This window comes from Hyperolius riggenbachi, chromosome 7, assembly GCF_040937935.1.
Source record: "Hyperolius riggenbachi isolate aHypRig1 chromosome 7, aHypRig1.pri, whole genome shotgun sequence".
Lineage (NCBI taxonomy): Eukaryota > Metazoa > Chordata > Amphibia > Anura > Hyperoliidae > Hyperolius > Hyperolius riggenbachi.
Genome location: NC_090652.1, coordinates 48,930,148 through 48,944,391, shown reverse-complemented (window position 1 = coordinate 48,944,391; position 14,244 = coordinate 48,930,148). Strand labels below are relative to the sequence as shown.

Below are 14,244 nucleotides of genomic sequence, written 5' to 3'. Positions count from 1 at the left end.
GATGTATCATGGATAGGGCCAAATGTACATGAACTTAGCAGCATTGTAATTAAGAAACACTGCTACCCAGCAAACCTTTGCATAGAGTCCCCCTTTAATATAAAGTAATGTCCTAGTTACCATACATATGACATGTATTTGATAGTGAGCTCCTCTGAGGACAGTCAGTGACATGACTATGTACTCTGTAAAGTGCTGCAGAAGATGTTAGTGCTATATAATAAATCTATATACTGTATATAAAATCGGATGTATGTGTGTGTGTATGTGTGTGTGTATGTGCCGCGATCACTCGAAAACGGCTTGACCGATTTGTACGAAACTTGGTATGCAGATCCCTTACTACCTGGGATGATAGGTTCTGGGGGTCTCCCCCCCCCCCCCCTGCACACCTGGGCGGAGCTACAAAAAGCAAATTAGATTTCATCCATTCAAGTCAATGGAAAAAAATTAAAAGGCTGCCATTCTCACAGTAATCAAGCCAGAGTCCCCACACTTGGCACATTTGGTCACTTGGTGACTGAGGTTACAAATCCAGGAAAAGTGGGCGGAACATAAAACAGCCAATCAAATTTCAGCCATTCATTTTAAATAGGAAAATGTAAACTGCAGCCATTATTACACAGTTAATCGCAGGGCTCTCAAACTTTGCACAGTTGGTCACTGGGTGAATGAAATTAAGATTCAAGAGAGTGGGTGGAGCCTACAACAGCCAATCAAATTTCACCTATTGATTTTCAAGGGGAATATTTAAACTGCTGCCATTCTTACACTGTTAATGGCAGAGGCTTCAAACTTGCTAGTCAGTCATTGGGTGACACGGGTTCAAATTCACTAAAGGGGCGGGGCCAAGAACAGCCAATCAGATTTCCTTGGTGGATAAACTGCTTCCCATTCACACATTTTTTATGCCAGGAACCTGAAAGCTCACAAATTTGATCATTGAGTGACTGTGTGTGTCAATGTTACAAAAAGTGGGTGGAGCTAAAAACAAATTTCACTGGTCAAATATAAACTGCAGCCATTCTTACACCGTTAATGGCAGGGTTCTCAAACTTTGCACAGTTGGTCACTGGGTGAATGAGATTAAGATTTTGGAAGGTGGGTGGAGCCTACAACAGCCAATAAAATTCACCTTTTGATTTTCAAAAGGAACATTTAAGCTGCTACCATTCTTATACTGTTAATAGCAGATGCCTCAAACCTGGTACAATTGGTCACTGGATGACTGGGATTCAAATTCAGAAAGGGGGCGGAGCCACAAATAACCAGATTTGTTTATTTGTCAATGGGAAAATGCAAAGTATTGATACCAAGGACCCCAAAGCTGATAAACTTGATAATTGAGTGACTGTATGTCAAGGTTAGAAAAAGTGGGCGGTGCCAACAACTAAATTTTTAACATGGCAGGGTTCCTAAACTTTACACAATTGGCCACTGGGTGACTGGGATGAATATACAGAAATGTGGGTGGAGCCTACAACAGCTATTCAAAATGTACCTATGTTCACATTGCTACCTATGTTCACCTATGTTCACGAGGCCTCAAACTTGATACAGTCAGTCATTGGGTGACTGGGGTCCAAATTCACTAAAGGGGGTGGAGCAACAAATCAGATTTGTTAGATTGATTTCAGCCATCCTGTTATTGGCAGGGTTCTCAGACTGAGTGGGTAGGTGACACAGTTGGTCACTGGATGACTAGGACTAATATTCAGGAAAGTGGGTGGAGCCTACAGCAGCCAATCAAAATTCACCTTCTGATTTTCAAGGGCAATATTTACGTTGCTGCCATTCTTACACTCTTAATGGCAGAGGCCTAAAATCTGCTACAGTCCATCACTGGGAGACTGGGGTTTAAATTCTGAAGGGTGCGGGCCAAAAACAGCCTGGTCGTTGCGGGACGCCGCAACATTGCTGCACAACTTCACACACTACGAGGAGAAGGTAAAAGGCATGTGCTGTCCCTCTGCAGATATCTGAAGATTCATCCTCTATCAGTGATTGTGAATGCCGCTCTGAGGCCGGGAAAGGCTGTTGGTGGTTGCACAGCCGCCGGCTTATCATTCATGTGGACTTTGTCAAATTGGAAGGTGTCTGAAGGAGTGGACATTGACCGTTGATTAAGCAGCATTAGTCGCTGTACTAACCCGTCTGGAATAGTGGTATCTGAAGAATCTGAGTAGCAGGTCTTGTGAACTTGGACATTAGTTGTATTCCCACAGTTTCCATATAGGTGCAGACAGTCTTAGAGATCGGCCGATCCTGATTGTATGTATGTGGTATAACTGTTATGTGTGTGAGTTCAGGAGCGCTCCTGTGTGGACAGCCAACGTAGTTTTTTATGGGGGGAGGTGCAAGGGATTGGGGTATCCAGTTGATTGCGGGAGGTGCTCAATTGATCTAATAAAGTTCTGTATTTTTATAGTTCTGTGAGTGGCGGTCACTCTTTTCTTCTGTGCTCCAATACGTTGTGTTGACCTGCCTTCCCCAATATTGGGTGAACTAAACTATTAAAGGACCTGTGCACCGGATTCATTAATTTTTGGTAGATTCATTATATCAATTACCTGGAGGGTGGGCTAATTATATCAATTACATGGAGGGTGGGCTAATTATATCAATTACCTGGAGGGTGGGCTAATTATATCAATTACCTGGAGGGTGGGCTAATTATATCAAATACCTGGAGGGTGGGCTAATTATATCAATTACATGGAGGGTGGGCTAATTATATCAATTACCTGGAGGGTGGGCTAATTATATCAAATACCTGGAGGGTGGGCTAATTATATCAATTACCTGGAGGGAGGGTGGTCTAATTATATCAATTACCTGGAGGGTGGGCTAATTATATCAATTACCTGGAGGGTGGGCTAATTATATCAAATACCTGGAGGGTGGGCTAATTATATCAATTACCTGGAGGGAGGGTGGGCTAATTATATCAATTACCTGGAGAGCGGGCTAATTATATCAATTACCTGGAGGGTGGGCTAATTATATCAATTACCTGGAGGGAGGATGGGCTAATTATATCAATTACCGGGAGGGTGAGCTAATTATATCAATTAACTGGAGGGAGGGCTAATGATATCAATTACCTGGAGGGAGGGCTAATGATATCAATTACCTGGAGGGAAGGAGCGTGGGCTAATTATATCAATTACCGGAAGAGAGGGTAGGCTAATTATATCAATTACCTGACTGGACCACTACTTGCAGTCAGTGCTGTGCTGTGCAGACACTGGGAGGGGGGCCTGACTCCTTTCTTCTTTCCCTCACTTCAGTGGCCCCCCTCCTGTTATGCGCGGCGGCGGCATAAGATTCAGCTACAGGCTCCAGGTCCGGGGTCCTGCAGACGGCCGCTAGAGCTCCAGCCGCCTGGTCTACACTGTCTCCTCCTCTGCAGTCTGCAATGCTGCTCGCACGCACTACTTCCTGATTCAGTGCGAGCGGCAGAGGAGGAGACAGTGTAGAACAGGCGGCTGGAGCTCTAGTGGCCATCTGCTGGACCCTGGACCCGGAGCCTGTAGCTGAATCTTATGCCGCCACCACCGCGCATAACAGGAGGGGGGCCCCTGAGGTGAGGGAGGGATTGAAACTGGGACCCCCAGAGGGGAAAAAAAATAAAGTTTAAAAAAAAAACCTGAAATCTTAGACAAAACTTAATGGGCCCCCGGGGCCCACTGGAGACGTGGAGGCGGGGTCTACCAGGCAAAATATCGGCACCCCGCTGGGCCAGTCCGACACTGCACGTGGCACTTGGCAAGTCCTCCTCCTCACCTCCCCCCACCCCCTCCCCCCCTGCCCCACCTACCCCCCCACCCCCTCCTCCCCCCTCCCCCTCCTCCCCTCACTCCCCAACTTCACTTACTCTCCCTTTCCTCCTCCCCAGCTACACTCACTCTCCCCTTTCATCTTTTACCGCAACAGTTTACTTTAAATAATTTTTCCCCACACAAAAGTCATCATGTTTGACTATGCTGTACAGTGTACATCCTGCAACATGTATGCATGCCTTGATCAGCGGATTGAGGGTGTTTACTGTTGCCCTGGGTGTGTGCGTGTTGCTCAGTTAGAGGCGGAAGTCGCAGAGCTAAATAAGCATCTTGCAACACTGAGACACATACACAACATGGATAAGAGCTTGGATCTCACGATCCAGACACTGGATAGAACTGTTGAAGATGAGGAGGGTGGAGTACAGCCGGACCAAGAAGCAGAGGCAGCCGCTAGTTGGGTCACAGTTAGAAGGGGTAGGGGAAAAAGTGGCAGGGAGGCTAGTCCCGAGTTGTCCCTCACTAATAAGTATGCTTGTTTGCGTAATATTGGGGAGGATGATTCAGGAGTAGCAATGCTGCAGCAGGATGTGCTCCTTAGCAACCAAGGGGCAGACTGCTGTAACGAGAAAGGGAATAGAAGTGCAGCTAAGGCTAGACAGGTACTGGTGGTAGGGGATTCAATTATTAGGCGCACAGATAGGGTAATCTGTCGAAGAAACCGTGAATGCCGTACAGTCTGTTGCCTCCCGGGTGCTCGGGTTCGGCATGTAGCGGAAAGAATTGACAGATTACTGGGTGGGGCTGGGGAAGACCCGGCTGTCATGGTACACATTGGCACCAATGACAAAGTTAGTGGGAGATGGAAGGTCCTCAAAAATGATTTTCAGGTACTTGGAGATAAACTTAAAGCAAGGACCTCCAAGGTGGTGTTTTCTGAAATACTGCCAGTGCCACGTGCTACATCTGAGAGACAGAGGGAGCTTAGGGAGTTAAATAAGTGGCTGAGAAATTGGTGTAGGAAGGAAGGGTTTGGGTTCCTGGAGAACTGGGCAGACTTTGCAGTCGGCTACAGGTTCTACAGCAGGGATGGGCTGCACCTTAATGGGGAGGGTGCAGCTGCATTGGGGGAGAAGATGAATAAATGGTTGGAGGAGATTTTAAACTAGGATCTGGGGGGAGGTGGGAGGATAAAGTCTCAATACGTAGACAAGATGAGGTAAAAAGACAGTGGGAACCTAACATTATGGGGGGTGGAGAGGGGGATGGGGACAGTGTAAAGATTAAGGAGGTTGGTAAAACTTCAAGTAGCCCATTTCATGTAAACAAAATTGGTAAATGTGTTGGTAAAAATATAAAGTGCATGGTAACCAATGCTCGGAGCCTTGCAAATAAAATAGACGAACTAGAGTTCATTCTGAATGACAAAGGCTATGACATTGTGGGAATAACCAAGGCATGGAAGGATGAAAGCCATGACTGGATAGCTAATTTAAAAGGATACAATGTGTTTAGGAGGGATAGAACAGGGAAAAAAGGTGGAGGGGTTTGTCTCTTTGTTAAGAATTCTCTTACAGCTGTCCTCAACGATGAGATGGAGGAAGATTGTGAAGATGTGGAGTCCGTTTGGGTAAATATTCATGGTGGAAATAAAAGTTGCCAATTGCTTATTGGGGTATGCTACAGGCCACCTCTTATTAATGAAGCTGCAGAACTGTGATTACTACAGCAGATTGAAAAAGCTGCAAGTAAAAATGAGGTCATAATTATGGGCGACTTCAACTTTCCAGACATTGACTGAAGTATTGAGGCTACCCATTCTGGTAAAAGCAGCAGATTTCTGGCAGCACTACAGGACAATTACTTGACTCAAATGGTAACTGAACCAACTAGGGGGAATGCGTTACTGGATCTGATCATTTCTAATAGACCAGATAATGTATCAAATGTGCAGGTTCAAGAACATTTGGGAAATAGTGTCACAACATGATAACGTTTGATCTGGTGACTGATAAGCCACGGGGCAGCGGGACCACTAAAACTATGAATTTTAGAAAAGCAAAGTTCAATCAAATTAGGTAGGCACTAAGTTTGGTGAACTGGGATAATGTACTACAAGGGGAGGACACTGAAGGGAAATGGCAAGCTTTTAAACTTATACTCAATCAATATTGTAGTATGTATATCCCATATGGAAACAAAATGTCTAGGAATAAAAAAGGCCTCTATGGATGAATAGAAAGGTTAAAGATAAAATGAAGAGGAAAAAGAATGCCTATAAGGTCTTAAAACAGGAGGGGACCGAGGCTGCACTAAGCAATTACCGTATTTTTCGGACTATAAGACGCACTTTTTCTTCCCCAAAAGTGGGGGGGAAAAGTGCCTGCATCTTATAGACCGAATACAGGGAGTTCCCGACTTACGAACGCCCGCCGCTACAAACCGCCGCCTCGCCGCGTTGTCGGGGACTCCCTGTAATGTCTCTGCTGTCCTCCTGCACTGCCCATGTGTATGGTGAATAGCGGTGGTTATCTCCTGTTAATGTAATTAGCGTTGATCCCCGGCTGCCTATGTAAAGGAATTCATTCAGTCACGCCGCCCTCCTGCCCGTGTAAGCTAATTAGCATTCAATCACCCCCCCTCCCACCTGTGTAATCTAATTAGCATACAATGGTGCGCCTCCCGCCCGTGTAATCTAATTAGCGTTCAATGGCGCGCCCTTCAGCCCATGTAAGCTAATTAGCATTCAATCACCCCCCCTCCCGCCTCCGCCCGTGTAAGTAAATTAGCATTCAATCTCTCATTGTAAGGTACTGGTAATTAGCCGCATCACTCAGCTGACACTGGAAGCCTGCGATGAATAGCTGCTTCTCTCGCTCACTACTTCCTCCTATTGCCGGCACTTCCTGGTCGCGTCATCACATACGCGACCATCACTATGAGGAAGGAGTGAGCGAGACAAGCAGCTGTTCATCGCAGGCTTCCAGTTTCAGGTGAGTGATGCCCGTGGCTAATTACGGTACATTACAAAGAGAGATTGAATGCTAATTTACTTACACGGGCGGGAGGGGGGTGATTAAATGCTAATTAGCTTACACGGGGAGGAGGCGCGTCATTGAATGCTAATTAGACTACATGGGTGGGAGGGAGGCGCATCATTGAATGCTAATTTACTTACATGGGCGGAAGGGGGGTAATGAAATGCTAATTAGCTTACATGGGCAGGAGGTGGAGTGATGAAATGCTAATTAGCTTACACAGGTGGGAGGGCGGGCTAATTGAATACTAATTACGTTGCCTGTGTGGGGGTCTGGAGATTGAACACTAATTACCTTTCATGGGCGGGGGAGGGGGGGGGGGGTTGAGTATGGAATGCTAATCACCTTACATGGAAGTGAATTTGAATGCTGATTTACCTTACTCAGGAAGATACAGAGATGCAATGTTAGTTATCATGCACAGGGGGAGACACAGGGGGAGATACAGGGCTAAATACCATACACTGGGGCAGATGCAACACTAATTACCATACACAGGGCAGATGCAAGGCTAATTACCTTACACAGGGAGGATACATGTAGCTTATTACCAGGGGAGAGATACTGGCTAGGGGGCAAGAGGAGGACATGAAAGGGGACAGGAGGACAACTCCAAGGGGGACAGGAGGACACAAGGGGGACTGAAAGACACACGGTGGACTAGTGGAGGATATATAATTGGGGGCTAACATGTACAAGATGCTTGTGGACCATGGACGCACCAGATTTAGTACTTTTCTTTTTTTCCCTGGTTTTTGCTCTCTAAAGCTAGGTGCGTCTTATAGTCCGGAGCCTCTTATAGTCCGAAAAATACGGTATAAGGAGTGCAATAAAAATTGTAAAAAAGAAATTAGGCAGGCAAAGATTGAAGCTGAAAAACAAATCGCTAAGGATATCAAATCTAACCCCAAAAAGTTTTACAAGTACATTAACTCTAAAAAAAGAAAGGTTGACTGTATAGGACTCCTAAAGGATGAGGGGGGGGGGGGGGGGAACTCAATGGTGGATGACCAAGGTAAGGCAGAGTTATTAAATGCTTTTGCTTCTGTTTTCACAAAAGAAACAGCACTGTTGCAAACTACAGAGGCGGAAGAGTCTCAATCTTCTAACTGTAATATTAAATACTTAACGCAGGAAGAAGTGAAGGCAAGACTAAATAAATTAAAAATAGACAAGGCACCTGGCCCGGATGGCATGCATCCTCGGGTCCTAAGGGAATTAAGTTCAGTTATAGATAAACGCCTTTATCTTATCTTTTGTGACTCTCTTGCAACTGGCAGAGTCCCAGTGGATTGGTGTACAGCCCACGTTTTCCCATTATTTATGAAGGGCAAAAAATCAGATCCAGGAAATTATAGACCTGTAAGCTTAACATCAGTTGTATGCAAACTATTTGAGGGGTTACTAAGAGATACTATACATGACTTCATAGTAGAAAATAATCTTATTTCTCAGCATCAACATGGGTTTACTAAAGACAGGTCCTGTTTGACTAACATGCTCAGCTTTTATGAGGTAGTGAATGCTAATATGGATATTGGGAATGCTGTAGATGTGATATACTTGGACTTTGCAAAGGCCTTCGACACTGTTCCCCACAAAAGTCTGGTGCAAAAGTTGAGGATGCAAGGACTGGGGAAGAGTCTGTGTTCATGGATAGGGAACTGGCTAATGGACAGAAAACAAAGAGTTGTGGTCAATGGATCGTACTCAAAATGGGAGACTGTTGGCAGTGGGGTCCCACAGGGGTCTGTTCTGGGTCCAGTGCTCTTCAATTTATTTATTAATGACCTAGTAGATGCAGTAGTGAGCAATGTTGCTATTTTTGCAGATGATACACAATTGTGCAGAATCATCAACTCTCAGGAAGATAGTGTCATATTGCAACAGGATCTGGATAGGATGGCTATATGGGCACATACATGGCAGATGAAATTCAACGTTGACAAATGTAAAGTCATGCATTTTGGACGTACTAATGGACTAGCACCATACAAAATAAATGGGATACAGTTGGGGACATCAAACTTGGAGAAGGACTTAGGAGTACTCATTGACAACAAGTTAAATAATCGTACTCAATGCCAAGCAGCTGCAGCTAAAGCTAGCACAATTTTGGGAAGCATTAAACGGGAAATAAAAACTCGAGATGCGAGCATAATATTGCCCCTGTTTAACTCTCTAGTAAGGCCACATCTGGAATATGGAATTCAGTTCTGGGCACCACATTACAAAAAAGATATTGCAGTTTTAGAGCAGGTGCAGAGACGAGCAACAAAATTGATACGTGGGATGGAAGGTCTCACTTATCAAGAAAGGTTAGATAAACTGGGTTTATTTAGTCTAGAGAAAAGACGCCTTAGAAGGGATCTAATTAACATGTATAAATACATCAGAGGGCAATATAATAGCTTGGCGGATGAGCTTTTTGTCCCTAGGCCTTCTCAAAGGACTAGAGGACATGACGTGCGCATGGAGGAAAAACATTTTAGCCATTTATTTAGGAAAGGGTTCTTTACAGTAAGAGTGATTAAGATGTGGAATGCATTGCCACAGGAAATCGTTATGGCAAACTCTATACCTGCATTTAAAGGGGGCTTAGATGCTTTCCTTGCGTTGAAAGACATCCATGGCTACAATTACTAGGTAATGCCTAATGACGTTGATCCAGGGATTTTATCTGATTGTCATCTGGAGTCGGGAAGGAATTTTTCCCTTTAGGGGCTAATTGGACCATGCCTTGTAAGGGTTTTTTTGCCTTCCTCTGGATCAACAGGGATATGTGAGAGAGCAGGCTGGTGTTGTACTTTATACTGGTTGAACTCGATCGACGTATGTCTTTTTTCAACCAAAATAACTATGTAACTATGTAACTATGTAGCTATGTAAGTGACACGTGCCAAGAAATACAGAAAAAAAAGTTTTCCATCAATTTTATTTTTATTTTTTTTGACACCTCCACATATATTTAATTGTGGTTTCCCTTTAAAAAAAAAAAAAAAAAAACAAGATGTGCACCTCCACATATATTTAATGGTGGTTTCCCTTAAAAAAAATGCTTTTAGGCCATTCGAATTCGTGATCACGACTCGTTATCCGGATTCTATTCATGATCACGGCTCGAATTCGAATTGAATTCAATGGTCGCAATCACGGCCGAATCCGGATTTGAACCGGACCCGGATTCGAATGTACTTGAATTGAATTTCGGTGCATTCGAGCACCACTGGCTAAAAGGAAATAATGCGTGGATGAATTATTTTTGTAATTACAATGATATCTTATTGATGCTGGCGATCATTGACAAGGGGACTTAGATTAATGAATGGGAACTGTGTTCCCATTCATCGATCTCCCCTCTAACGATTGGTGGCGAGAACAGGAGCCAGAGTGAGTGGGAGTGCGCGGTGGCAGCAGACAAGTATCTACATCTCTGTGAGCCGTTGTGGTGTTTTGCAGGGACGTAGATACTCGTCCCAGGGGAGGGCAAGTTATAAAACCCACTTTAATAATATACAGTCAGAAATGCAACAAGCTCATTTTAAACCGTGATCATAGACACAACCCAGGATATTGCCAAAACTGATGATATGAGCCAGGTTGTTCAATATAATACAGTGTACAAAATAGTGAGAGGTGTAAGGACCTAAAGCTATCAGTGCAGTTGGAGTTTAGACATTGGCCCATGAGTGTGTGGCTTGGGCAGCTCACACTAGTTGAGGTCACAACTTGTTACAAGATCACTCTGCTCAGTTGTGTGTGGGTACTAAACATTTATTCTACCAGAAACTCCACTGGTGAAATTCAGCATGCGAAGAGAGATTTATTTGTGTTAGTTATATAGCTAGGCTTGAGACATAAAAAAGAAAACTTCCCTGTGCCCAGATGACATTGTCCATGTTGCCAGATCACTGGTCTGGGAGCAGATAGTGGATTATATCTGTGAATCGACCAGTAGATTGGATGATCTGTTTACTGTCTAGCTATCCACACAAGAGTAGAAAGGCTGCCAGAAAGAGAAGCGTCCAGTGAGGTCTCCAGGGACAGGTGCCTCCTGACTTATGGAAAGTTATTGTTGTTGTTGGGGTTGCAATATTGGTTAGATTGTAGAAAGTTGATGGCACGTAGCTGCTGATCCAGGCCTGATAGGCTGTGACCAGGGTGTAGATCCCGGGTCGGTTTGCTTTTGCACAGCCCTCTCCCCAGCTCACAATTCCAGCCTGGTACCAGATACCCTTGACTTTACACACGAGAGGTCCACCTGAGTCACCCTGAAAGATGGAAAAGGACATCATCAGAGGGATGCAGAGCTACTGTATATGTGATCTGTGTTTTCAGAACATAACAAGGAAATCTTGGAATTGAACCCTTAAGGACCAGAGACCGCTAGTACAATAACGACAGAATCCCGACGAATCATCGCATATACCCGCCACAACCGCCGTCACCGCTGCACGCCAGGGATCCTCAGGACATCCACTCTGCCGTCTCTATGACAGCAAAGTCATGTGAGCCGGTCAGGAGCCGCTTTCATTGGCTCCTGACCGTGTCTATTAATGCAAGCCTATTGGAGTAGAAATGGCCCGAACGTTTCGCCGGAGAACTTGTTCTCGCGAACTTAGCTGGTTCGAGTTCGCGGTGAACCGTGAACACTTAGCGAGTTTGACCCGCTCCCTATAGTACATCATTGGGCTAAACTTTGACCCTCTACATCACAGTCAGCAGACACATGGCAGCCAATCAGGCTGCACTCCCTCCTGGAGCCCCCCCCCCTTATAAAAGGCAGCAGCGTCGGCCATGTTCTCACTCTGTGTGCTGCTGTATTAGTGAGAGAAGGTAGAGATATTGGAGAGATAGGGAAAGCGATAGTTAGGAGGTCTGTTAGGTTGCTCCTTGCTGATATCTGATGATGAAAAGCACCCCAAAATTGCTCTTTTGAGAGCTAATGTTCTTCTGCTGTGCTTTTTTGTGTGTGTATGTGCTGCTGACACTGCATATACAGCCCTGTCTGTCGCAGCTGGCCCTTGCTAATTGCTGTACTGTGCCAGGCCCAGCACATTCAGTGCATACCTTTCACTCCCTCTGTGTGACTGCACTTTGCGGCTGCAACCACAAAACAAAAGGCATATACATGTGTCAATTCCCCTTTGTGATCGTTAGCTTGCCGCGGTGAAAGGGCTTGCGTATCACAATATAGCAATGACCGGCTATATGAGTGTGTTGGGGGGCACACCTGACCCAAGATAGTAAGGTCGTTTCTTCATTGTGGACCGTTGTTCTGTCATTGAGCTACCTCAGCCCGACCATATGGGCTTGAAAACCACCATCGCCTGCACTCTCACCATCGTGCGCACCAGTCCAGCACGGCCATCACTACACAAACAGCTGTTTGCGGTGCGTTACACAGTGAGTTTGGTCTGTCAGTGTAAAGCAATACACCAGGGATGCTCATCCGGATTCTGGATATCCGGGTAACCCGGATATCCTAACTTTTTAGGGGCCATCCGACCGGATTCAGATTCCAGATAGTTGGGCCCAAATCCGGATAGCTATCTGCGTATATTTGGCCGCATAACCTGGATATCCCCGGATATCCGGGGATATCCGGATCCGAAATACTGTAACTAAGATGATGACGTCCTGGAGCCAATCAGAGGGCTCCCAGCAGAAGCCCTAGGCAGCAACCAATCACAGAGGGGAACCCTGACCAGCCCCACTTGACCTCATTGAGCCAATCAGAGGCCTCCCAGCCTAAGCCCTGGCACCCAATCACAGAAAGGGACACTGGCCAGCCCCTCTGTATAATAAAGAGGGCTGCCATAATGAGACAGATGGTCCTGGCTTGCTGAATGCACACTGAGAGACATGCTCCAGTGCTGGTGGCCTACAAAGGGCTGTACACAGTTATAAACCTAAAGCTGTTCATTGATTAACGCCTTCACGACTCTATTGTTAAAACGTTAATTTGCTTGATTGATGTCTCATAGTGTGACAGTTAGAGTGTGTGCTGCAGTGCTGCTGCTGGGCCAAGGGCTGTACACAGTGCTAAGCTGTTCAGTGATTAACCCCTTCCCTATCTCTACACTACTGTATTGTTAAATCATTAATGTGTTAGTGTGCACTAGTGTCTTCTCATCTGCTGTCTGACTGTCACTCTGCACTTGCCACGTGTCACGTGGCACTTGGCACGTATCACATGCCACTTGCCAAGTGTCACGTGGCACTTGCTAAGTGTCACGTGGCACTTGGCATGTGTCACATGCCACTTGGCAAGTGTCACGTGGCACTTGTCACTTGCCAATTGGCACGTGGCCTTTTCCACGTGTCACGTGACACTTGCACTACACTATTGTTAAATCATTAATGTGTTAGTGTGCACTAGTGTCTTCTCCTCTGCTGTCTGACTGTCACTCGGCACGTGCCAAGTGACACGTGACACTTGGCAAGTGCCACGTGCCAAGTGACACTTGACAAGTGGCACGTGACACATGCCAAGTGCCACATGACACTTGGCAAGTGCCACGTGACATGTGCCAAGTGCCACATGACACTTTGCAAGTGCCACGTGAGACGTGCTAGGTGCCAATTGCCACATGCCACGTCCGGCATGATCCTGACACACGTTACACCTGCTGCTGCTGCATTGCCCTGCTCCTGTTGCCTGTGCAGCTCCCACCGCCAGGCCAGGGTGCCACAGGCCACTGCTACTGTGCTGATACCACCAATATTTAACCCAAAACACAATTGCTGCATAATTTTTTGGAGGTGTCTTGGCTGAAAACTGTCATGTCCCAGTTGTGCGGTTGGACTTTGGACACAATGTGGGCTGCTCGACCACTGTCTGGAACCTAGGCCTAATGTTATGGGTATCCGGATCTGGATCAATTCAGATTTTAAAAAGTACTATCCGATCACCCCTGCAATACACTACTTACACTACCTGCTGATCCATGTGTACACACGCAAGATGTTTTAAAGCACTTTAGACCTCCAATTTAGCAATGCAATGTGATTTCTGCCTTTTAGGGATTATAACCCTGCTGTGCATCAAATCCGTAACTTTCCCCCGGGACTTTTGCCATGTATCCCACTCCGCCATGCCACCCTCCAGGTGTTAGACCCCTTGAAAAATCTTTTCCATCACTTTTGTGGCCAGAAACAGTGTTTGTAGTTTTTCAAGTTCGCCTGCCCATTGAAGTCTATTGCGGTTCGAAAAGTTCGCAGGTTCGCAAACTTTTTCGGAAGTGCGAGTTCGAGGTGTGCAAACCGAAAATCAGAGGTTCGAGCCATCTCTATATGGGAGTTACTTACACTGACCGGCTCACAGGGCTCTGCCATCATAGAGACAGGCAGAGCAAGGGAGCTGCGGCGGGATTCAGCGGCGAGGTCGACGAGAGCGCCAAGAACGGCGGACGCACGCTACG

At 45.8% G+C, this 14,244-nt stretch overlaps 1 protein-coding gene across 1 annotated transcript in view; it reads right to left on the bottom strand.

Annotated features, from left to right (window-relative positions):
* Positions 1-9,864: 9,864 nt before the first annotated feature.
* The window catches only part of LOC137526008 (transmembrane protease serine 9-like), a 222,203-nt gene continuing 217,823 nt past the window's right edge, over positions 9,865-14,244 (bottom strand). Inside the window, exon 13 of the mRNA XM_068247217.1 lies at positions 9,865-11,091. Within this exon, the coding sequence (XP_068103318.1) occupies positions 10,804-11,091 (288 nt within the window). The 3' untranslated portion in view covers positions 9,865-10,803. The remainder of the gene's footprint in view (positions 11,092-14,244) is intronic.